At 32.9% G+C, this 25268-nt stretch overlaps 5 protein-coding genes across 6 annotated transcripts; 2 read left to right on the top strand and 3 right to left on the bottom strand.

Moving 5' to 3' along the window:
• Positions 1-2033: 2033 nt before the first annotated feature.
• LOC126655569 (uncharacterized) lies at positions 2034-2486 on the top strand. Its single transcript, XM_050349801.1, has one exon. The coding sequence runs from the start codon at positions 2034-2036 to the stop codon at positions 2484-2486; it is 453 nt and encodes a 150-aa protein (XP_050205758.1).
• Positions 2487-6334: 3848 nt separating this feature from the next.
• LOC126657788 (uncharacterized) lies at positions 6335-9759 on the bottom strand. Of its 2 annotated transcripts, XM_050352557.2 has the most exons (11): positions 9460-9757; positions 9298-9357; positions 8538-8705; positions 8269-8335; positions 7666-7979; positions 7457-7555; positions 7341-7374; positions 6998-7113; positions 6836-6865; positions 6691-6765; positions 6335-6605 (listed from the first exon to the last, which is right to left on the bottom strand). In XM_050352557.2, exons 1-11 carry the CDS (start codon positions 9667-9669, stop codon positions 6549-6551), a joined length of 1230 nt encoding a protein of 409 aa, XP_050208514.1. In that variant the 5' UTR covers positions 9670-9757; the 3' UTR covers positions 6335-6548. The 2 variants fall into 2 exon arrangements, with proteins under 2 accessions (XP_050208514.1, XP_050208515.1); XM_050352558.2 differs by lacking the exon at positions 6836-6865 and having other exon boundaries at positions 9460-9759.
• Positions 9760-10308: 549 nt separating this feature from the next.
• Positions 10309-18601, top strand: LOC126656271 (transmembrane E3 ubiquitin-protein ligase FLY2). Its single transcript, XM_050350790.2, has 15 exons — positions 10309-10954; positions 11883-11955; positions 12500-12627; positions 13529-13644; positions 13940-14000; positions 14434-14500; positions 14579-14656; positions 14938-15095; positions 15186-15245; positions 15568-15661; positions 16303-16470; positions 16663-16991; positions 17808-17924; positions 18015-18179; positions 18392-18601. Exons 1-14 carry the CDS (start codon positions 10799-10801, stop codon positions 18114-18116), a joined length of 1707 nt encoding a protein of 568 aa, XP_050206747.1. The 5' UTR covers positions 10309-10798; the 3' UTR covers positions 18117-18179; positions 18392-18601.
• A 400-nt stretch (positions 18602-19001) lies between these two features.
• On the bottom strand, positions 19002-20537 carry LOC126655017 (leucine-rich repeat extensin-like protein 4). The gene has a single exon (XM_050349020.2). The coding sequence runs from the start codon at positions 20489-20491 to the stop codon at positions 19151-19153; it is 1341 nt and encodes a 446-aa protein (XP_050204977.2). The 5' UTR covers positions 20492-20537; the 3' UTR covers positions 19002-19150.
• Positions 20538-22268: 1731 nt separating this feature from the next.
• LOC126655957 (ADP,ATP carrier protein 3, mitochondrial) lies at positions 22269-25001 on the bottom strand. Its single transcript, XM_050350371.2, has 4 exons — positions 24831-25001; positions 23696-24185; positions 23027-23398; positions 22269-22749 (listed from the first exon to the last, which is right to left on the bottom strand). Exons 2-4 carry the CDS (start codon positions 24161-24163, stop codon positions 22453-22455), a joined length of 1137 nt encoding a protein of 378 aa, XP_050206328.1. The 5' UTR covers positions 24164-24185; positions 24831-25001; the 3' UTR covers positions 22269-22452.
• Positions 25002-25268: the final 267 nt, after the last annotated feature.

The following is a 25268-nucleotide window of genomic DNA, read 5'->3' as shown; positions in this document are numbered from 1 at the left end:
CCTGAATCCGCCACTGATTCACTCCATGATCTACCTATTTTGAAATGAAACCAATTCAAGGCTTCATATACTGTTAAAAATAATTAAAAATTGAATTGCTAGTTGTTATTTGAATTTAAAATAAGTCAGTATTTGTTGAAACAGTTGCGGGAATTTGTAACGAGGTTGAGTCGCGGACTAGGTCGCTCTCTTTTAGATGTTTCGCGGCACAGCTCGTAGGTGCAAAGCTGACTGACAACCGCGGCGCCCCTAGGATAAAACACCGGAAAATACTATTACCGCTGCACTGCGATAATAGCTCTATAAACACTTTTGTATTGCTCTCTGATATTCTGTAATTTTGCAAATGAAAATACTTGCATTATCTATAGGAAAAATAATATAGCTGTTATACATCAATTAAATATAAAAACGTGCAAGGCTTTAATTCAAAAAACGTTTTATAATAAATCAGGTCCAAAACATTTTAGAAGTTCAAGGGATGTGAATAATTTCAAAGGACAAAAAACTGTTACAGAATTAAAATGAAACTGTTTAACAAAAAATAAAGTGCTCGAATCGAACCACCCAGGCCATGCCTGGCCGAGCCGGCCGACCGGACAGACGGCGCGCATGGTAAATCGGGAAGGATTTAACTCCTAACCCGTTCACAAAATTGGATACCCCTTGGGGTCCAAACCCAAAGGAGGAACTCCACTATTATAAACTCAAATAAATGAGTTTATCTAAGCAATGTGGGAAACCACTTGCTTTCTATATTCCTCATTTCTTTAGCACTTCTCATTTTAAATTTAAATAAATTCCAACAGTATTCTATTTAAGATATTCTGATTATCTATAGATTAAAATATTTTAGTAGTTTATTCAGATTTAATTTGTTAGGAAATTGCCTATAAAAGGCTATAATATGTTATTGTAAATGAATAAGAAAATCAGTGTTATTTTCCAATCTCATTATTGTTCTTAAATTTCAACATGGTATCAAGAGTCAAAAATAATCCCGAGAGTTTGTGAGGAGTGAAATACACAAAAAAATGGAGAGTGAAATATCGCTTCCACATTTAGCAGTTCCAATTTTTGATGGTGACCATTATCAAGCATGGGTTGTCAAAATTATTGTCAATCTTGAAGGGTTGGATTTGTGGGAGACAATTGAAGAAAACTATGTAATTCCTCCATTGCCTACAAATCCTATCATGAATCAATTAAAGATTCACAAGGAAAGAAAGACAAGAAAATTTAAAGCCAAGGCTTATTTATTTTCTGCTGTGTCAAACTCAATATATTCAAAAGTTATGCAATTGGACTCCGTAAAATACATATGAGATTATCTCAAGCAAGAATTATTAGAAATATTGGCGGGAGTAATTAATTATTAATTGGTGAGAATGTGACAATCCACCCACATGCTTATGAGAGTGTTTAGCTTTAACCATAACCTAATAACTAGAACTAGTTAATAGGTGGTTGAACCTTTACACTTATAAACTCATTTATATTTGTTCTTCTAAGTAATGTGGGATTATCTTTAACACTCCCCCTCAAGTGCAACCGGGACTGGACATCCGGTTGTCACTTGAAATTGACTCCCCCTGAAACTGAATCTTTTTGATTTAACAAGCAGCGGCAACACCGGACCGGGCCACTGGGAATGAACATCCAGACGGACAACCGGCAAATTAAGAATCCGGGCCAGACCCACTGAAATTTTGATTTAATACGCAGCGGCAACACCGGACCGGGCCGCTGGGACTGGACATCCAGACGGACAACCGACAAATTAGAACCCGTGCCAGACCCGCTCTGATACCATATTAGAAATATTGACGGGACTAATTAATTATTAATTGGTGAGAATGTGACAATCCACCCACATGCTTATGAGAGTGTTTAGGTTCAACCATAACCTAATAACTAGAACTAGTTAATAGGTGGTTGAACCTTTACACTTATAAACTCATTTATATTTGTTCTTCTAAGTAATGTGGGATTATCTTTAACAAGAATATCAAGGCGATGAAAAGACCAAAAATATGCAAGCACTCTATCTAATTAGAGAGTTTGAAATGATGAAGATGAAGGGGTCAGAAAGCATAAAAAGTTACATCGAAAAATTACTCGGCATTGTGAACAAGGTAAGGTTGCTCGGTAAGAATCTTCTCGATGAACGTATTATTCAAAAAATTCTTGTAACTTTACCTGAAAAGTATGAGTCTAAGATTTCTTCATTGGAAGAAACAAAAGATTTATCAACCATATTTTTGTCTGAATTAGTAAAGGCATTACAAGTTCAAGAGGAAAGAAGAATCTTGAGAAATCAAGAAATTGAACACACAACTGAAGGAGCATTAATGGCCAAAACATCATGGAAGAAAGGAAAATCCCAGTATGTCCATTGCAAAAAAAAGGGTCATGAAGAAAAAGATTGTTGGCACAAAGGCAAGCCTCCATATTTTAACTGTAAGAGATTTGGACATCTAGAATAATATTGCAGGTTTAAAAAAAAAAAGAGTATGTAAAAATGGCGGAAGTCGAAGAACAAACTTTATCATAATTTTGTTGGTGAGATGTACACCAAAAAATGATCTGGAAAAAAAGTGCTCCTACAATGAAAATAATGAGTTGTATATCATAGTGAAGAGAAGTGCTTTACCAAAATTGAAGATGAGAAAAGTGCTCATGAAATTTTAACTTTATGCAATTGTTAATTCAGGTAAAATGTTAGAATAATTAAAAATTGAATTGTTAGTTGTTATTTGAATTTAAAATAAGTCAATATTCTATCTAAGATATTTATATTATCTCTAGATTAAAATATTTTAGTAATTTATTCAGATTTAATTTGTTAATAAATTGCCTATAAAAAACTATGATGTGTTATTGTAAATGAATATGAAAATCAGTGTTATTTTCCAATATCATTATTGTTCTTAAATTTCAATAGGCAACAGATGTTCTAGATTAACTCATCAAAAAATCTCAAGCGAAAGGAGATTGAATTTCAAATCTTGGTCATAAAATTTAAGGAAGTGAAGAAGAAAAAAGCCAGTCATTAATTGATGGTATTTACATAATCCCCCAAATCTAACGGCAAGAAATAAACCTTAAAAATAGTACTAGAACATAAATCTAATCAGCTGGATTCCTTATCCCATGAGCGGATTTGAAGACCTCACAAATTTCCTGTAAGCATCTCAATTGAAGTCAAACTCATGGACTGCTTCAAGTATTCCTAAACCATGGAAAAACTTAATTGTTTGGTGTTCAGTCCATGATCAACATATTTCAAAATGGAATTAATATAAGGCTACCTATAGAGGGCAATAGATATTCTAGATTAACTCTTTGTGCCATATATTCAAAATTACTTTTAATTTTTATGCTATTAGTTTCCTCTAATATTTCATAATTCATTACCTATCTTAAAACACTGTGTAATTTGCAAATTAAGTATCAACTTTAATAATACTAAATCTTGACTCATCTCCAATATATTGTTGGGTGATTTTAAAATGTTACTTCACATGAAATTTGTGATCTAATAATTGGCAACTAATATTATTCTTCTTGATGGTTACGTGAAAAAACAAAATTCATGCAATTATTGATTAAAAAAAAGATTGACTCCCTTTTCATTCAAAGTTATCGATCAAAATTCATGCAATGGGAAATGAATGTATCTATACTTACTATATATAAAAATACGAATGGGGGCAGACAAATTTACCGAATAGCCTTTTCAAATTTGCTACTAAATAAAGACTTTATGGTCTTTTAATTAATTAATTATCCAATATATATTATAATTAGATTTTTAACTAGAATATAGTATATTATATATGGACTGATTGTTTAAGTTATTACCAGCACTATATTATAAGTAGAGTCATAATTAGATTATAATTCTATTGTATGTACAGTGAATTGTTATCATTAATAGCTAAAGATAGATAAATTACCGATTTATATTTTATTTATAATCATATACTAAATTATTAGCTAACTGCTATAGTGATACATGATGAGTCAAATAATTACTGAGTTAGAGTAATTTAATAGTAACGAAACTAATTAGCCACTTTCCTTAAAAGATGCAGTAAATTTCTATGTGATAAAATCAAATTACTAAAAATGCCTTTACAACTTTGAGCTTTCCTTATTTAAATAATTATAATACAAATATGTATCTAATTATACAATATAAAGTAGAATTGTTATTTGTTTCGAATATGAAATTATAGTTAATTATAAGTTTTATTTCATATTTAATATAATACATATATGAAAGTATAAATTGGAATTTGATTTGGAATTTAATACCTAAAAGGCTAAAAGAAATATAGATGTCTTTTATGATTAAAAAGTTTATTTTACAGTCAATTATAAATTTAATTTGAAGTTAACTAGGTGTTAACTGAAAAATATAAAAAAAACTATATTTATTTCTAGCAAAAATTGATTATAAATAAAATAAATTAATATAATTATAGCAAAATTAATACATATATTAATAAAACAAGTCACATTACGAGCCACGTACGTAGTACGTAATGCGAAACTAGTATATTTAAAAAGTTATAACACATTTCTTATAGGTATATCTTAAATATAAAATTTATATTAATTATAACTAAAGCGTCCATTTAAAAAGAAAAAGAAATCGACAATAATAAAATGAAATTTAGCCTCTTAGTTTTTTAGTGATAAATTAGTCCATATCTAAAAAAACAATCTCAAAATTGTCCGTTCGACTTTTCAATAATAATTTATAAATACTTTATTTATTAACTATATATTATTTTAAAAAGGACATAGTTTTGATAGAGGAAGGGTATAATAAATTTATTGAATATTTCATAAAACAGATAATTTTTATTTATTAATTTCTTAAATTTATAAAAATTAATATTCAAAAATAGTTATGTAAATAAAAAAATATTATTGTTTTTTTTATTTAATTTAATAATATTAAAAGAATATTTTTTAAAAAAGTATATTTGTAGAACTTAATAAATATAGAAAATAATATAAACTTTTGAAGTTTTAACTATTTTTATATAACTCTTGAAAAAAAACGAAGGTTAGAAAAATACAATTTTACTAAAACAAACTTAAAATTTTCTTTATCAAGATTGACTTAGTTTTTTTCCAAAATTTAATTTTAAATATTTATTGATTTAAATCATCGTCGTCTGCATCATTTGAACAAGGTGTCAACAGTGACTTATAGAAATTAGCAAGCCAATGATATATGTAGAAATGGACGGATTTTTTTTTCTAGAATAATTTTAAATATTTATTTATTTAAATACCTATATAATAAATCTTTGCTAAATCTATTGATTCAAACGAATTCTAGGAGTTAGGCATATAAACAATCGTCGATCCAATCGAACTCTGAAATCGGAATATGAAAGCAACAAATCGCTCTTCAACATTCAAGTCTTAAACTTACATATAAATACCAATAATAATCCTAATATGAGATTGAAAAAAAGGCATTAATAATTAAAAACAAGCATAATTGATAAAACAAAACATAAATCACAATTTGAAGGTCTAAACGGTTGAAACATAATCTGATTTCTGATGTAAACAACTATGCATAGTGTATTAGTCTTTTTAATTGTTTATTCTAAATGTAAGTTTGTAGCTGAACTGCTAGCTAGAAAAATTGGTGTAAAGTTTGATGCAATGTAAATGAATAATAATATCAGATTTTTCAGCTTCATGAGGCAACTACAAGTAGGTGTGCGTACTTGAGCGAACGGTTGTGAATAAAAAAATTTGGTCTGTTTCCATTCATTATAAATTTCTTGGAAAAAAATTCAATTTAATTTTAGTTTTAGAAAATTATAGAAAATTTAAAAATGAAACTACCAATATATTATGCAAAAGTAAAAATTAATTTTTTTACTCAAAAGGTTATAATATACTATGAATAAAAGGTCATTGTGATTCATAAATTTTTGAGTCGGGATCAACAATGTCAGGCTTAGCCATTTTAATTTTAATTTTACATGTTCATTTTATGTTAAATGACTTAAAATTACACCAAAAATTGTAAGGTGTGAATTAATTAATTCTGATTCACAAATTTAAAAACCACAACTTAAATTATTGAGTGTGAAGAACTGTGTTAACCCTTTGCTCAACATACTAATTTACTCTAAACTTAATTTATATTTTTAAAAGTTCTTACTTCTTTCATTTTTATTTAAAAAAAAGTAATATTTGTATACTTTAATAAAATTAAAAATCGAGTTGAACTAAATTTATCCCTTTAGTTTAGTTTCTATTTCTTTTAAAAACCAATTAATGTTTGAAAACTCAATTCCGAACCAAAATGAAAAAACTTATTGCACACCTTCGAGACTCGTGACTTTTCGTTACATGCCCTTGAAATTCCTGGTAACACTTGCATTCAAGTCAAGAATCTTCCTATGATTGGAATAAAGCAAAGACAATGGCCGGATGTCTCAAAATACAAAGACACCCCTGACTTCTGTTTTGCCTCCATTTACATGTACTTTAAGAACATTGGTGTGCTATCTTCTCTGCATTTTGAATCTTGAAACTGGTTTTGTAGGTTGCAAGTTGGATGACTGCAAAGTTCAATAACATAATAAGGATATGAAACAAATAGAACATGTAGTACTACAGTATCATCTCCTTGTATATTATTAATACCTGCGAGGAAGTTGTAGTTTGATCCGGTGAAGTTGGCAGGTTGCGAGTGCGTTCCACAATAGAGCCCGTAAATGCCTGCACGTGTAATGAGAACTTGGTAAGGAGATCCTCCCGTTTCAAAATTAAAAGTCAAGTACAAACGCACCTTGGAACTGTCGAAGGTTGTTACTTTAGGCTGGAGAAAATAGTCAATTAACCGATTACATTTTAAAATGAGTCAATTCATAAGTTAATCTATCACGACGATGCTTAAGCTATTCTATGATCTAAAACCCACAAAGAATATACAACAAAAATCCTTGAGTACCTCATGTTTTGACGAAGATACTGTTTCAGTTTCTTCCTTCACAGTGGGAAGCTGCATAGCCTTAGCAGGAAGAGACTTCTTCAAATGTGTCGAATGTTTGCTATTTGTCATATCATCTGAACATACATAACAAAGGAATAAATGAGTTGTATAGGCGTGTATGGATGAAATCGGAAGCATCACAAAAATGTCAAATGCGTCGTATGAATTTATTTTCATCTTTCATTTTTTCTTCTTTTATATTTCCCACATTCAAGAGAGCTCGTCTTCTGAATCCGTTTCTCTTAAAATGACATGCAAGAATCAAGCATAAAAAAACACCATGAAATAGTTGAAGACTCACCTCTGTGTTGAGGCTGCACCATTAAACCTGTGCACTGCATTTCAAAATTTTAGGATGAAATTGGCAAAGACTATCAAATAAGTTAACGAGGAAAAAAGTAAGATGCACTCGCTTACATTTGGTTGATCAGCAATATCTAGTTGGTGGAGATACTTATCTGATAATGCTTCTATACTTGCATTTGCAAGCGTTGGCTGTTTCTGGGATTTTCTTACCTGACACTCAAATTTGGTTGGTAGTTCAAAATGAGTATTTTCTCATGACTCGTCAAAAATATGATCCAACTGTAGCCATTTTGCTATAAGCCAAATAATACAAGCCTTACCTCTGCTGAATGAGCCTGAGATGAAAAGCTATTAGAGTTCGCTTTATTTTCAGTATATTCATGAATGTACCTGTCCCTTTTAGCTGTATCAGTTTGCTCATCATCGTCTTTGTCGCTCTCATTATCAATTTCAGCTGTATCGGTTTGCTCATTTTCATCACTCTCATAATCACTTTCTATGCTATCAGTGTTTTCATCTTCTTCACTTTCATCTCTGCCTTCAGCCTCAAGTTCTTCTTTCTCAAGTTCATCTAATCTGGACATAATGTGAGCATACTCATTATCTTCAACTCCAGCTTTATTCTCACCCGCCTCTGAAAAAGAATAGCAGTATATCAATTTCTGAACATCTAATACCACATTTTTGACTCATAATGATAAAAGCTTGTGCTTCTTTCTTTTTTTAATTTTTGCATCCGTAGTTCAAAGCTTTAAAAGTATATTCAATTCATAAAGTTAGAATACCATTCAAAAATAAGAAAAACAATGAGGCAAATATTTAATAATCCGAAACAATATATCCATGATACACACCTACAGTTTAATTGCAGCTGAGTGTTCCAAAACCAAAATATTGACAGGGCCAAGGGCCCAAGAACATACCTGATATAGATTGTCCTTCGCTACAACTTTCCTCCACATAATCTTCCCTTATCTCTACAAGACCCTCCTGTTACCCGCATTGACAGAATAGAAAACAAGTAAACAACACAAAAAATTTAAACTCGAGAGCAAGACATTTTCTACCTAGTAGATTAGTGTTTACATAACATTCACTATGTCAAGCAGTCAGGTAGCTTATAAATATATCAACTTCACTGTTAAATCAAAATTTACAGATATCAGAAATGGTAGAGTTTTGGAAAACTCACTGCAGCCTCAGAAGCAGTAGAATCAAAAAACGAAGCCTCGGCTCTAAGATCCTTTATATTAGCCTTAAGAGATTCAACTTGAGAATCCAAAACCTTTGCTCTCCTTTTCAAAATCTCCACAGTTTGCTTTGCTGTTCTCTCGGCATAATAACCTTCTCCTAAAAGAACCTTTAATTTCCATGACAAAACCAACAATAGTTTCTAAGCTCTTTATAATACATTATACAAGCAAGCCAGCAAATCCCATATTTGCTACCGATTATCAATATACGAGTTTCAAATATGAAAAATGTATATACTAAAAACGAGATATAGAAACTCTATAAGATGTTAAAGAGAAAAATGAAATTCATTTCAATTCAATTCTATTTACATTCCCAAGTTTGCATTCTTTCAACTTGAAAACAAATGGGCAATTTGAAAGAAATGAAACTCATGCCAAAAATGACATGATTTGATCAATTCCAAACTAGATAGCACAGACACGAGTCCGAGCACTTGGACACGGAAACGGCAATTAATGTTATTTTAAGGTTTTCAATATAAAAAATGAAGTCTCGTGTCTGAAACATCAAGTGTCCGAAATCGGATACTTTGATTGACCGGCATGTCCGTGCTACATTGAGAAAACTTCTTTTATGATAACATAAAAAAATAATTAACCAATTGAACTTATAAATCAACACCACACATGCCCTAACCATACTAAAAACTATATAAAAGAACACAAAAAATTCAAAAAAAAAATACAAAAAATTACCATTAGCTCATTAGTGTGTATCAATTTTCCAGGGAAAAAAGCAGCTTTACCAAAAGGAACCTGTCAACCAAACAAACAAACAAAATCAAAATTTAAAAAACGACAGCGTTTCTTCAAAAAATAAAGCTATACAATTAACTGAATTGACTGTGTGCTAGCTACCATAACATCGTGGTGGAGTTCATCAGGAAGGGAAGATATTAGGTTAATTAAATTGGTGTTATCGGAAACGAATTGATTAATATTTTTGAGTTCATTTTGCTTATCGGAAATAGCTTCTTCTACTCTTTTCGCCGCCTTTTGTGCTTCGTCGACCGGAAATATCGACGCCAATGAGGTCACGGTTCCTTTTGTTGAAGATTTATCCGACATTTTGACTGCTTTTCTTCTTGTTTTCGCAGAGTAATACTGAAGCTATGCTGCTAGTTCTGAGAGAGAGGGGCGGGGTTTTTTTTATTTGTCAAAAACCAAAACGGACCGTTTCGTGATTAAAAATACTTCAAAATTAGCTTATTTTATTAATTTTAAAATTGGTTATATAAGTATTTTTATCTTTTTGAAATTCAAAATAAAATTTCAAATTAAGCAAAATATTTTATGAATCTCAAATTTAATATTAAAATTCTAAAATTGGAATATATTTTCTATTGAAAAATTGGAATATATTAGTCCATTATATCATAATGCAAATGATTGTTTTATTTTAAAAAAAAAATTAAAATTGTTTTAAATTTGTTAGTACATGAAACATCTAGTTTTGCATGTAATCCACTTATGAAACGATCATTTTAAAAAACCGTATATATAAGTATGGTTTGCACCACAACTACACTTGAACTAGACGAGCATTTTATTAGAGTAAGTTTTTTGAAAAATTAATTTGGATATTTAAACTTTTTGAGTAGAAAATAGAAATAAAAAGCGTGTGACAGTCACCTCCCATCTCGCGCGTATCCCGACCACCCGGCCAACAGAACACAACTCTTATATTGACCTCCATTTTACCGAAGAAACAAGAAGAAAGCAGCCAATATATATGAATTTGTCAAATTTTCAACCACTACTAATACTACTACCAATCCCACTACTCCCTTTAATTAAATCTACTCTCTTCATTAATATTACTCAATTATTCCCTTTTTTGTTCTGTAATTAGTAATCTAATCTCCAAATTTCATCTCCTTCCTTATAATTCTTACTAATATCACTTTATTTTTAGTTAATCAGTTAATAATCACTCCTTAATTCACTTAAATTAAGTCGTTGAGCTCTCACTTTCTAATTCAGGTCGTTTGTTAGTTAGTTCCAATTTGTTTTTAATTTTACTCTACTTCTAAGCAACCCTTTTGTTTCTTCTACTTAATTAATCTTCTCTTAATGGCCTGGTTTGTTTCTTTCTCCATTTCTTCTCTTCAAAGTTTGTATCTTTTTGCATTGAATTTCTGATTATTGAAGTGGGTTTTTTTGGTGGAGTTGTTTGAAATAAAGGTTTTTTTTTGATATGGTTGACTCTGGAATTTTAGGTTTTCTTGATAAAAGGAGACATTTTGGTTTTGTGATTAAGGTTTTTTTTGGGTTATGGTTTGGGTTTATGATTCTGCAGCCTGTGGCTGGTGTTAGACCTTTGAAGGAGCGGGCTCGGTCGTGGGGGGATGAGGTGAGTTTCTGGAATTTTGATGTTGTTATGTTATTGTACTGTATTGTAAGTGTGCTTAACTTTTGTGATTCTGATTGAAATATGTTAACTTTTGATTTTTGGTTAGCTTTGGGTGACAATTTTGTGTTTAATTTTGTTGAAGTTACTTCATTTTTGTGTTTCTGAGTAAAGTTCTGTTGGGGGTTGACTAGTAAGAGCAACTCTATTTTTCGCTAAATTCGTCAAACTATTCGCAATTTCTTACTTTTCGTGGAGGATTGTGAGGATTAGGTTAATTGAGGGAATGAGAATGGGAAATGGCAAGTTTAGTAGCTGCATAGTGCAATATTTCATTGAGTTATCGAAATAATTTTATTTTTAAAATTTTAGGAAACTAGAAAAATTAGAAGATGATAGTTAATGTTGCGATAAGGAGATCACATAGTATGTGTTTTGTGAGGAGCTTTCTACATGTTGCCAAGTTAAAATAAGTGCAACCAAATATACATTTCTCGATGTACTTTGGTCAGGCTTCAAAGTATTGAGAAGAAAACGATAAGAAAATCCCACACTGGATATGATGCTTCTAGTTAAGTGAACTGGTTTAAACTTTTATTAGGGTCTCTTTGGCTGCTTCATGGGTAAGGAGCACCAGGAGCAATCTGTTTATAAGCATGCTGTTATGTAGATTTTATGCTCAAATGCTATTTGATAAAGATGAAGTCAATATTTAAAAAGTCCATGGCTGGCATTAGAGCTCTAACCAACAACGTTTTTTGTTGGAATAAGATGTTAATATCTGATTACTACAATGCAATCTACCCATGTCACACTTTCAGTGCATTCCAATTAGTGACATAGAAAGAGTGATTTCATAGATTTATCGTGTATATTGCACCATTAATGTGATTGAATCTGATTTATGGTTATTGGTATTTGCTTATTGCAGTGGCTAATTGTTAAAAAGGATGAAAATGATCTGGGTCCATTTACTGCATGGAATATAACTGGAACTTACAGAGGTTTGTGACTCTCGTACTTGGTCCAACGTTGAACACATGTAGCATAAATTCCTTATGTGCATGCTTTCAACAGAGAATCTGTAAGGCTATATAACCCATAGGATTTGCACAACAAAATATTGGGGGGGAACGAGAAAATACTACAGAAAGAAAAAGGAGAGTCAAAAATTTAGATATATCAAAATTCTTGGACTGCACTTCTTTTCTTTCCTTGGCAGTAAAAGAACTCTAGTTACCCAGTCCTCATAGCTGCTCTGCATATGGGGTATTAATACTGGTAATTTGTGAGATATACCGGGATGCACTGTTGAATTTGACTAATGCCTGGCATTTGATTCTACTTAGATATATCATATATAGGAAAGTCGTGGACAAATTCAAATAAACTTTGTTGCAACTTTACAAATTGTTTGACTCATTTCATTTACTTACTTCAATGAATTCATGCAAGATATTTTGAAATTTCCTGTTTGGTAAAATGCATCAAATTGAGTAATCTTTCATGCTGCTCTTATCAAATCTTTTTTGAACTTCTGAATCACAGGGAATTGGAAATTCCTAGATTCCACAAATAGCTCTTCAAGGTTTCCGGATTTCAGGAAATCCAATGGAGAATCTGTCGTTGAATTAGTCAGCACACCAACAAAAATAACTGGTGTGCATTATGTCCAGGTTTGGTTTTTTCCCCTCATTTTGGTATCTGTCTTTTTGCATGTTCTTTTATGGTTAAATAGTGTACTAAAGAGGATATGATAAAAGATAGATAGGCTGAGAACTAGAGATTTGAATCAATAAGGAGACACTACATTTGCAAGCAATTACATTCATATGAAAAAGTAATTGTCAAATTGTTACCAGTCTTGTGGACCTATACTGTACTTGAAAAAGATCATTTCTATGTGACTTAATGCCTAAAGGTAGATAACTATCATTTTTTTTGTGCAAACGTAACATAATAAGTTTTATAAGATGATTCTGTATTTATTTTTGGTTCTGGTGCTCAATGGTTTTGCACATTTATTCTGACATTTTCGTTTAGCCTAAATCTTTTGTTCGTAACTTCGGTTAAATCGTGTGCTAGTGATACTCGCTGAAAATTCTATGTGATTTTGGATTTTCGGTTCACAATCACATGACTTCTCAGTTTGCCCCAAATCTTTTGTTGCATAAGTATGGTGAATGTGTATGTGTGTGGCCTCATTATTCTGACTCTTTGGAATATTCTATGCAATTTGCATGTCTATATTCAATGTTTTTACCAAACACATAGGTGCAATATAACAACTTATTAGTTCAATCTAGCCTGGTGTGATTGGGTGCTCCACTTCGTTTTTGGCGCTTTCTGTTTTGACAGTATAAGCCAATGGTACTGCATTATGACTCTTGTTTTGTCTCGGCCTTTGAATTCATGTCCATTTGATTAAAAGACCAATAGTTAAGGCTGAATTTGCTGACTTTATATTATAACAATAAAAAATTTGTACTAAGAGTATTCCTTTTTAATTCATATTAATAGTCTGGTCATTTCTTCTCTAAGATATGTTATATTTCTTTATGATGGTGTTGACAACAGGGTGTTATTATTTTCCATGATGTGTTTGACAATTCACATAATGTTGGCGGCGCACAAATCAGGGTGGAGGGTGTTTATATATGGCCCTTTAGACAACTTCGCATGGTAGCTAACAGGTGAATATCATTGATAGTATATCAACTTCACATTGCATTTTTTTTTTCTGAAAACCTTTTTCCTGTTGCATATTCATTGCGAAATTTAGCTTTTGTTCTTTCAATTCGTGGATCCTTCTCTGACTGGATTATGGACGGATTAGGAATGCAAAAATAAATTGGTTTTATAGCCGGTCTTCATTTTCTGGTTGCATTTAAGTCATTACATATAAGTTCCTTGCTCCATTTCTTGTAGACTTGGTTTTGTAGCTTTGTTTCAATACTTAATGTTGCATAGTTAATGCTTTATGGGCAGTGGGAAAGAAGGAGAGTTAAATCTAGAAGAAGATTTGATGTTATCTAATCCATATCATTTGGTAAGATCTCTACTCATTTTGAAGATGTTTGTTGAATAGTTTCTTATTTTTTAAGAAATCTTAAGTTTATTCCCAAACAGGCTTAGGTTATCATTTTCATCACAAATTTCACCAGAGAATCTGTCTTGTTAGTTAGAGGGAGATTAGTATAGTTTGTGAACATTGGAATCAATTTGGATAATATGCTTTAGTTGGCGTTGGATGATACTTCATGATATTTTAGAGCTCATAGTTCTGGAGGCGCTGGATTTTGGCTGGATTTCAGTCCTGAATGCTGCACCAAGCCTTGGCTACATTCTCCGAGCTTTACAACTTGTTAAGAGTAATTGCATTAGCATAAACAAATGCAATGAACAAAAGTTTATAGTCATCGTCTTAAATTTTTAGTACTTGATGGTTGATTCTGAATCGAACCTACGACTTTGTTGAACAGCTTGGAGCATTCTCATCTCAAGTATTCCAAGAATCTCCACGAGATAAAATATGGAGAAGAAAAAATTGTAATTCTTGAACTTTTCTTTCACTTTAAGGTAAAATTAACAGTATAGGGAAGCTGATTTTATGTTTTCTTATGGCAGCACCAATTTATGAGATGGAGAAACATTGTAATATTGAAATTGCAGCCCAAATCACTCGTGTCTCATCCAGCCAAAGCGGTAAACTAAATTCTCTCATGATATTATTTTCCTTTATATAAGAACTGGTAGCATTTAACCATTTAACTGTATGCATTTCATTTCAAATGCATAACTGAGCTATTGTCTATTCTTCTTGTGCCCTCCTTTTTCCTGTTGTGATGTTGTTCACTAACGAGATTGTGGCTTATCCATAGTGGTTTTGAAATCTTACCATTTTATGTGTTATCAAAATATTTTTATGTTCAACTATAACAATAATCAAGTGCATGCTGTTTACTAATTTATTATGTTTCTTATAGACGGAGATCATGATCGTTATCACTTGGAAGGATTAATGCAGAGTCCTTCTGTTGATGATGATGGGGATTGTTTCTCCCCCTTGCTTCTAAATGCTACTTCTGTCAACATTGAAGTGTACTATAACAAAGCAGTGAATTATACATTGATGGTCACCTTTGTATCCTTGACATATCATTCTGCTTTGGTATTGGTACTAATGTTTTGTGAAGTATCTATCATGATGGATTCCTTAACATAGTTGCATCAGGTCTCTTTCCTTCAAGTTCTTTTGTTGATTCGGCAGATGGAACACAGCAACACCCAATCAGTAAGATTTATGCCCCTCTAGTTGAATAAATTATTAACAGAAATATCATTAGAAGTTTAATGACCCAGCTCGACAATTGGCAATTACAGTGTACTTCTGCTGTGAATTTATGTGCATGTTCTTATGGTTGCTTACAATTTATATTTAAACAAGACTACTCTATATCAAAATCCTTTCTTAATGAAATAATAACATCAATCTAGACCATTATTAAAAAAAAATGAAATTTTAATCCATTTCAGATTAGAAGTTATAATTCTTATGTTCTCTTGAATTAATATATTATGAGTGAAAAAGTGAACTTCTGATTTTTGTAAATCAGGGAGCTGCTAAAGTTTCCATCTTAATGATCGGGCAGCAGGCTATCATGGATGCTTATCTCTGCCTCTTACATCTGACAGCAGGAATTTTAGTTGGTAATCCTCATAAGTCATAACTTTAAGCGGAAACAGTTACATTTTGAGAAAATTATGAGTATTTTGCCTCCTTAAAATCTGTGTATCTTATGTCACGTGGTGAAGTATTAAATATTTTCTAAAGCATCTGATTCCCACAAAATGTTTGTGGGAGAATTATATAATAAATCCATCCCGTATCGTTTATGCATAAACATTTTCTAAGCAGTTGCATTTTCTGTTTTTTTTTTCCAGAAAATTTCAATGAGTAGACATAGTTAAAACATTAATGTTTGTGGTTTGTGAAGAAAAGCTTAAAGTATTCACTAGGCTTGTTTAAATTATCTGTGTATTGTCATGCACATGTAAGGAAATATCAATCTGTCATGAACAAAAATCTGTCCTCAAATCTGTCTGAAGTCAAAGTGAAGATGGTTCATGCAAAGAATACAATTGGGTGAACAGTAAAACTATATATAGCATTCACATCTCATAACATTTCTATGCTATAATTTCTTATATGCTTTTGGAGAACTCGGTCCTGCTGTTAATTCTGCATATATGCAGAGTTCACCTATTGCATTGTCTTTTTTTTTTTGTGAAGTATTCTCTCTCCTGTTTTTTTTTTTGTATCTTACATGTTGTCACTCTTTTATGTGCAGAATCGTTGTTTAATGCATTTGCTACTGCTGCTTTTTTCAAGTTCGTAGTTTTTTCAATTTTTGAGATGAGATATCTTCTTTCTATATGGAAAGCAAGTAGACCTTTGAGTAGTGGTGAAGGTTGGGAAACAATGAGGCGTGAGCTCTCAGTTCTATATAGCCGTTTTTGTAAGTGATCTATACATTTGTAATTCTATTTCCCAATCCGTTTCATGGAAATTATTTGATTTAGATGTTTTGATTATTGATAATTATGTGCATTTAATGATCTATAGAAATATTATTGTCTATGTTCTCAATCCTGTTTCTTTTATATCTATTGCAATTAGTAGCCTAAAATTATGATAATTGAACTTGCAGATGGGATCCTTTTGGGTGGAATTCTGGTTATGTACGAGTTCCATAATTTTTTGCGACCAATTCTGTTCCTAATGTACTCTTTTTGGATACCTCAAATAATCACTAATGTTATTCGGGATTCAAGAAAACCTTTGCACCCCCATTATATCTTAGGCATGACAATTACTCGGCTGGCTATCCCATTATATATATTTGGATGCCCTAACAACTTCATGCGCATTGATCCTGACAAGAGTTGGTGCATATGTTTGAGTGTGTTTATGGGACTGCAAGCGTCAATCCTTCTTCTTCAACATTATCTTGGGTCTCGATGGTTCATTCCTCGACAGGTTGGTCATTTTTCTTCTGTGTTTGTACCAAATCATTTTCTTTTCTTTCCCCTCGGATTTAACTGGTGAGACTAATACTATTATTAACATGCTCATATGGGCGCATGCGCATCCACAAACTACCCTATTAACTCTGTAGCATATCCAGTAAGTGCATTGGATTATGTCCTAAGCAACATGTGGCGTATGTAACTATTTTCACAGGAATACCTTCTGAAGTATTATTTTTAACCTGGACAATTTAATATATTCGATAACTGCAAATTCTCTCTGGAATTTTGTTCATTTATTAACTTTTTGTTGCTTGTCTTGAGAAAAATATGCAGAATGTATGTCCATTACTAACTTCCTGCATTCATTCATGACGTGCTTGCAGATAGGGAAGTGCATTCGGTTCAAACTGAATCAATTTTTTTAAGGGAATCAAAAATGCAAGAAATTTTAAAAATTCTAACCATCCCAAACTAGTCGGTTCGGTTTATTTTTTTAGTTCCGCTATTTTGGTTTGCGTTGCTCTAAAATTTAACGGAAAATTTTTATGTCGAAAACCAAACCGAATCGAAAAATCAGTTTTTTTTTATAATACCGAACCGAACTGAATTTATTGTTTGGTTCGGTTTACTTGCGGATAAACTTTTGCATGTATACGACATGCACACATTAGTGCATGTGTGTGTACTTAGTTATTTTGCATAACAATGCTCTTATCAATGGCTAAACCCCCTGTTTTGCAATAAGTCCAATAAACTTACAGGGAGCATCATGAATGCTATAATTTGTTTTCTGGAAATAACACTTTGCTTTTGTTGCTGTCAGATTCTACCAGAGAAATATAGCTACTATAGAAGGTTCGACCCGGATACAAATCATACGACGGACTGTGTTATTTGCATGACTTCAATTGATCTCACTCAGCGTTCTAACGATTGCATGGTATATCATCGGAATTGTGTACTTCTTTCTTCTCCCTCTTTATGTTCATGTTATCTACTCACAATTTTAAATCATTTTTTTTTCTGACAGGTTACACCATGTGATCATTTTTTTCATTCTGGTTGCTTACAAAGGTGGATGGATATCAAGATGGAATGCCCAACTTGCCGGCGTCCTCTGCCACCAGCTTAGGGAAATGACAGTTTTTGTTTATATTACATAGGATTAATTGACATCGCTCAACTGCTAATTACGGTAATGACCTTTTGCGAACCTTCAAAGATCTCTGCTTTTAGTCTCTGATTCTTGCAATAAAAAGTTGTTTATCTAAGTGTCAAACTGAACTGAACCAATTTTTTCGGCTCGGTTATTCGGTTTGGCATACTGTATGCTGGTTTGTGGTGCTAACTATGTTGTTGATATATGATTCAGATTTTGTTCATTGACATGCTGTTGTTTCTTCTCAGGTTGACAAAAAGAACCCAAATTTTGGTTGGGTACAGCTTCAGAAAAATATAGGGAAGATAAAGGCATAAACATGGAAGTTTCACTGGTGCTGGCTGCCTGCAACCACTTGTAATTTGACACCTTTTGTATTAATTGTAAAATGTAGTATATATTGTTAATCTTTAACTCCATGCAAACTGCACCAATGAAGATTATTTCCAATTTAACCATCTATGCAAACTGCACCAATGAAGATTATTTCCAATTTAACCATCTGCACATGTTATTCAATCCTCTTTCAACATTCTTCTTCTCGTGTTTTTTCTTTTCTTGTCAATGAATAAATCTCTTGTATGACTTAGATGTCTTGTATTTCTCGAAAAAGTGATTTGATTTATAAGAATGTAAAATATTTTAATTGAAATAAACTGACCAACACAACCGTCGGTTCTTTTGATTTGGTTTGGATTTTGATTTGATTTAGTTTATAGTGAACTGAAATTTTTTTCCTTCCAAATTGAACCGAAAAAATGGAAAATTTTATAATGTCAAATCAAATTGAACTAAATTTGTGGGTTTGATTTGATTTTTGCACACTGATTCAGAAAACTAGAATTAGTAAGAAAATGATACAGATACGATCCAGTTTGGCCTTCATTTTGATAGGTTTGTGAAGTTTCGTTGAAGCATTATATACACCCATGTTCTAATCAAACTTATTTACAAAGATCACTCAGAAACTTATTTTGATTTTACTACAAGTATCTTACAATGTTCGCTTACGTAGAGCTCGGAGCGATAGATGGTGGCATCAGAGGAGCGGCTGAAGGCGCAACAGGTTGACTAAACGGAGCTGAACTGCCAAAAACTCCTCCGCTCATGCCCTCACCAACATAGTGTTCCTCGAAGCAGTCGACGGGATGCTCGAGCACCGAATTGCATTCTTTCTTGGTTCTCTGGAACAGCTTCTCCGGCAAACAGTTTTGACGATCATCGAAAGCAACGCCTTTAGACGTCAGGTTCATGCATACGCCTTGTTCCTCGCAGAAGAAGTTATCAGAGAAAGTGAAATTAGACAAACTTGGCAGCACACAAACTCCTTCAGACACAATTCCACTCATCATATTGTGAGCTAAATTGAGACTCTCCAAATGAGCTAACCCTGCGAGACTATACGGTATAGGACCAACTAGTTTGTTATGGCTAACATCTAATAGCCTCAGTTTATAAAGATAACCAACTTCTGGTGGCAAACACCCTGTCAAACTTGAATTAGCTAATAAAAGCTCCTCCAGAGTTTCGGCGAAGTTGGCGATGCTCGGTGGCAGGGGACCTGAAAAGTTATTATTAGCTATTACCAGCACGGAAGCTGTACTTCCAGTGACGAAAGACGGAATAACATTAGTGAATCTGTTATTATTAACGAATATTGCGTCGAGTTTCTTCTGGAAAAGCTCGGGAGGCAATGTGCCTTCGAACTCGTTGTAGCGAAGGTCAAGGTACCCGAGCATAGGAAGTGAGAGGACAGGAGAGGGAAAACCGCCAACGAATCGGTTGTTACTTAAATCGAGCTCGTAGAGATGTGTAAGGTTGGCTATAGTTTGTGGTATTATACCACAGAATCTATTGCTATTCAAATGGATGAGTGACACATCAGTCAAGAGGCCTATTTCGTCGGGGAGAAACCCTGCTATATCCAAGTGATTGAGGTCTATTCCGGCAACAACTTTTATTTTCGGGTCATCGAGAGCCTGCGCGCAATAAACACCTCGGTAGTTGCACACTTCACTGCCAACCCAGTTGGAAGTGAAGTTGGTAGGATCAGAGTAGATCACGCGTTTCCATGCTCGAAGGGCGATATAAGCTCGTTGCAGCCTCGGGTTTGAAGCGGAAGAATGACGACTATGAGGGCTATGGTGACGATGATGATCGGAGGAGCCGTGTTTGGCAGCTATGTTGCTAAACAAGCAAGACAGGTTCAATATTAAGAGGAGTATTAAGGCATGGAAAGGAATAGGATTGAAGAAAAATGAAGGCATATTTGGTTTAAGGTTGTGTAAATCAGTTGGTGCAACTACTTTATGTAAGGAGCAAATTTGATTGGTCTTTATGGTAATCATAATGCTGGTCAAGTTAAATGGAAAACATTGATTTAATTTGTTGCTTAAATTAGATTTCAAAGAATAGTTTCAACCAATACAACGACAGTTAACCGTTACATTTAACCTTAAACACATGATTATTCTCGTTCCTTGCAGTTTGTGTCGTCTTTTGAAGGTTTATAATGGAATTTGTACCAGACAAAGATTTGGCGATGATGTTACATTATGTTTTCTTTCTTACTACTTGGGATTAATGTCTTCATAACATGGATTTTTAAGTAGGCCTAATCAGTCAAAAACCTCTCACCTTTAAACTTTTTTTCAATTCTACCCCGACGTTGAAAATTTGTCAATTTTACCCACTTTTGAATTTTCCGTTTTCAATTGTACCCCAATATTTAAATTTTTGTTAATTGTTTTACTTAAATGATGAAATCATTCAATTAATTAAGTTTAAACATGAAATTAAATTCTTTTTTATTCAAAAAAGTACAAATAAGTCCTTTATTTTTAAAAACTAACTAAAAACCATAATCAAATTAACACTAATTTAAATTCTTAATTAATTTAACTAAATTTAAATAAATTTTAAAAATATACAATTAATATATGTGAGACATGTAGAATGTTTTAAAAAAAATTCCAAACGCAAAATACGTTAATTTAATTTTTCAGGGTACAATTGAAACACAAAAATGCAAAATAGGGTAAAATTGACAAATTTGCAACGTCAGGGTATGATTGAAAAGGGGTTAAAAGGTCGGGGTTTTTTAAAACATTAGGCCTTTTAAGTATCAATTCCTCAATTTAAATCAAATTGCTATTTTCCTCATACTTCTAAAAATATTATTTTCCTCCTAATATTTAAATTTTAGAAAACTAAAACCATCTTCAGGGAAAATAATATTTTTCAAAAGGGTAAACTTTTTTAAATCTTCTATTAAAATGTCTTAACTTTTAGTTCTTTTAAATTAGTATTTCAACTTCTTAAATAAGAAGTAACAAATATGTGCTTCTCTGATTATTAGTGTGCTAAAAAATAAAAATAGCTTCATTAAATTCTACTGCCATATTAGTAAAATAATAATCATTTTATTTTGTAAATGATACATTTTTTTATTTGGCCTCAAAACTGAAAATCAATTTATATTTTATTTTAGGCTTTATTAGTAGTTTGTTTTTTGACGGAAGATACTAAACCTTCAATAATGAGATAAAACGACTTACAAATGTCTCGAGTCTAACCACACCATTTGTGCTAGCAGGTTGTTACAAAATTCCCAATCAATAAGGGCTTTTTTAGTAGTTCACATGTCGCAAATGGCTAAAAAACTCATTTGATATGCATTTAAAAAAATTGAAACACTATTTAAACCACTATTTAAACTCAGATATACTATTTTAAAAGGTTTGAACACCACCAATATACTATATCTTTTCCTCTTAAAAATCAGAAAGAATAGCAAAAATACGCAATTTTGACCTAAACTAGCGATTTATAATAATCATCGATTTTAGTAAAAGAGGATATGATAAGGACTTGCCTCCTTTCAAGAGTAGCTTTCACAGTTGTTTGAAGTGGAGCAGGAGAATGACAGATTCGGACTTTGAGGACAAATTCTAAGCATTACTTGAAATTTAAGATTTCAAGGGATCTAAAAGATCATTCTGCCGATAGTTTCTTTGAAACTAACTTTTCCTGTACAAAAACAGAAACTCTGTTGATGTGACATCTATAAGAAAAATCAATTGGAAAAGAACACTATCTAGTTAGTTATACTCATACAGCAGCAGATACTGAGAAAAATAACCACTCAAAATTGAAAATGTGTTCGAACAAGCTATACTTTCTGTATTAAACTCCCTAAATACTGGGACAACTATGGTTCCTTCAAAAATTATTCAAACTTTGCGAAAGAAACCTAAACAAGCCATCACTCTTTCATCATCATCATAGTCGTTGCTAAACCTATAACACATTAGCCGCCGCCGGATCCGTATTTCTTTCCCAAGACAATGAGCTGAAGCTTGTCGTAACCTGCAAGCACACCAGCGCCAGCCACAGCACGGAGGATGTTTGCACCTGCTCCTTTGAAGAGGGATTTAGATCCTTCTTTCTTGACAATCTGAGAGAACGCATCAAAAGAGCTCTTGTACTTCACAGCTTCTCCTGAAGTCATCATCATCCTTCTACGTATTGTATCAATTGGGTATGAGGCCAATCCAGCACCTATTGTGATCCCCCAGCCGAGTAAAAAACTAGCTAAGAAGCTATCCTGTAAAACCCCAACAAAAGAGCATTGAGCACATCAGGAGAAATAACAACAGTATAGCAAACAATAATAGCATGTCCTTGATTTGGCATCATTGCAAATCAAATGGTATAGTGAGTAGGGTGAAATTCATAAAAGCAGTAATCAATAGGTAAAAGTAAAAAATCCAAAATTTATGCAGATTAGTTGCGAGGTTGTTAAGCACATTGCGTAAATCCCTATCCGTATAAAGAATCCTTAAGACAGACCTCAGAATAGGTGCAATATGCAAAAATTATACCTGTAAATCCCCGGTCAGAACCACAGGTTTGAGAGAGTCGTACATTCCAAAGTAGAGCCCTCGATACACAATAATTCCAACACAGGAAATGTTGAAACCACGATAAAGTCCAGCAATTCCGTCAGATTTAATGGTCTTCTTGTAGACATCAACTAAACCATTAAACTGCCTCTCACCACCCTTCTTGGCAGCCTTTGAATCGTTGGCCAGACGTGTTCGGGCATAATCCAAGGAGTAAACAAATAAAAGGGATGAAGCACCAGCAGCTCCACCAGAAGCTAAGTTCCCAGCAAACCACTTCCAGTAGCCATCTTTGTCCTTCTTGAAGTTGAACAGCCTCTTGAAATAATCTTTGAATGCAAAGTTTAAAGCCTGATTCATCCAGACATGTCAAAGAGACAACAACATGTTAATTAAGTAGAGATCATAAGATAACAGGAAGGACATATTTGAGTACAACTTTACAAATATATTTGTCATATCACATTGTTCGAAACAAAAGATATAAATTGTAATAGGTATTCTTGCATTACAACCTAATCACTGTAAAAAATAATTTCCAGACAATAGGGCATGGCAAATTTTTGATACTACACAATGCGCAAAACAATAAAGAAAAGAAAAAGATAAGTAGAGCACATAAACAGCAAATTAGAAGAGGGAACTGACCTGTGTGGGGAAGTATCTGATAACATTAGCAGTGTTTCCTCTCCAAAGAGCAATAACACCCTCATCTTTCATGGTTCTGGCAAAGCAGTCACTAATTCCCTTGTATGGTTCACTCAGTCGTCCAGACTTAATCATCTCATCCTGATTTTGAATCAGTAGTTTAACTCGCTCAATAGGAGCAGCTGCAGTCTTGGAGACAGCAGCCGAGACTCCTCCCATGAGGAAATCAATCATAAAGCCAGTAAAACCTTTCTCAGATGGTGCTTGTACAAAGACAGGCGAGAGGGATGACCCAATTGCCAAACTAGTACCCTGAAGTCCAGGATGCAGACGGCTTTGACAACCACTTCCATATAAACCAGTCATGCTATAGTTCCTGGTGTACATGCTCGACGAAAGCTTAGAGGCGAACGAGGACTGCCCACTTATCTTTTGAAAAACCGATGGATTCCATGATCCATCTTCCATTTTTACAGCTTATGATGGTGACCTGCAAACAATACAAAAGCAACACAGCATATCAGCAAAGGAATTGCAGTAACAAGCCAAATTTCCTAGACTTCAAGTATTGCCAGTTTAACCACTAAGGCGGCATAAATCAACAGGAAAACCAGTACATCATTTCATACAACCAATGACTCTATCTACAACTGTTCAATTCCACTAAAAGCATAGAGCTAGTGGCACAAAAGAAGCAGTAAACCAATCAAATTATCAAATATAAAGCATCGAAAATAGCAATTTACACATGAGTTTAATTAGAATTTTTTTCTAAAACTCGCATCCATTCTAAATACTAGATAGATTGTCAATTAAGGATCATGAAAAACAATACATATAAAGGTAGCACAGACTCTCCATTCAATTAACGTGTCCCGTTTCAGAAACATTTCAGACACTTACTACATTTCTGACATACGAAACCTTAAAATAACACTGTTTCACCGTATCCGTGCTGATGTAACCTAAGAGAACAGTGCAAACAGACATCTAAGCGACTAAGTTAAACCGAACAAAAAATTTAAATTTCGATCAAAAATACTGGAACACATGAAACGACTGCAATAAACCTAAACGACATCAACATGAACAGACAGGAGCTGAATAATTCATGATCAAAGTGAGTAAACAATACCAGAGAGGTCGCCGATGAGTCAGAAAATTCTCCAAAACGTAGGGAGAAAATTGGGAAAATGAGGGACCTTAAACTTTATAGTGAAGGCGGGCGGGTTTAGTTTTTAGGGTTTTTCACTAAATGACCATTTTGACCTTGCTCATTTGCTCTCAAATCATTATGGCTGCGAATACTTCACTCCGCCATTGACTCGTTTGAGCAATGGATGACTTTATTGACCGAATGACTAGTTCTCCAGAGCTTTATTTTGGGCTTTTGGGCCTCATCTTACTTGCTGGAGGCCCACAATACTTTTCATTTTTTTGATAAATATATAAAAATTATTTACATCTATTAGTTAGTTTAAGAATACATTTTTTATTTATACTACTACAACAAAAGTTCCACTTTATAACTAAAAGTTTTCACATTGTATACCAGTACATATTAAAATCGTTT

Source organism: Mercurialis annua, linkage group LG7 (genome assembly GCF_937616625.2).
Source record: "Mercurialis annua linkage group LG7, ddMerAnnu1.2, whole genome shotgun sequence".
NCBI lineage: Eukaryota > Viridiplantae > Streptophyta > Magnoliopsida > Malpighiales > Euphorbiaceae > Mercurialis > Mercurialis annua.
Note: the sequence above shows the minus strand (reverse complement) of the source record. Positions and strands in the feature narration are given on the sequence as shown.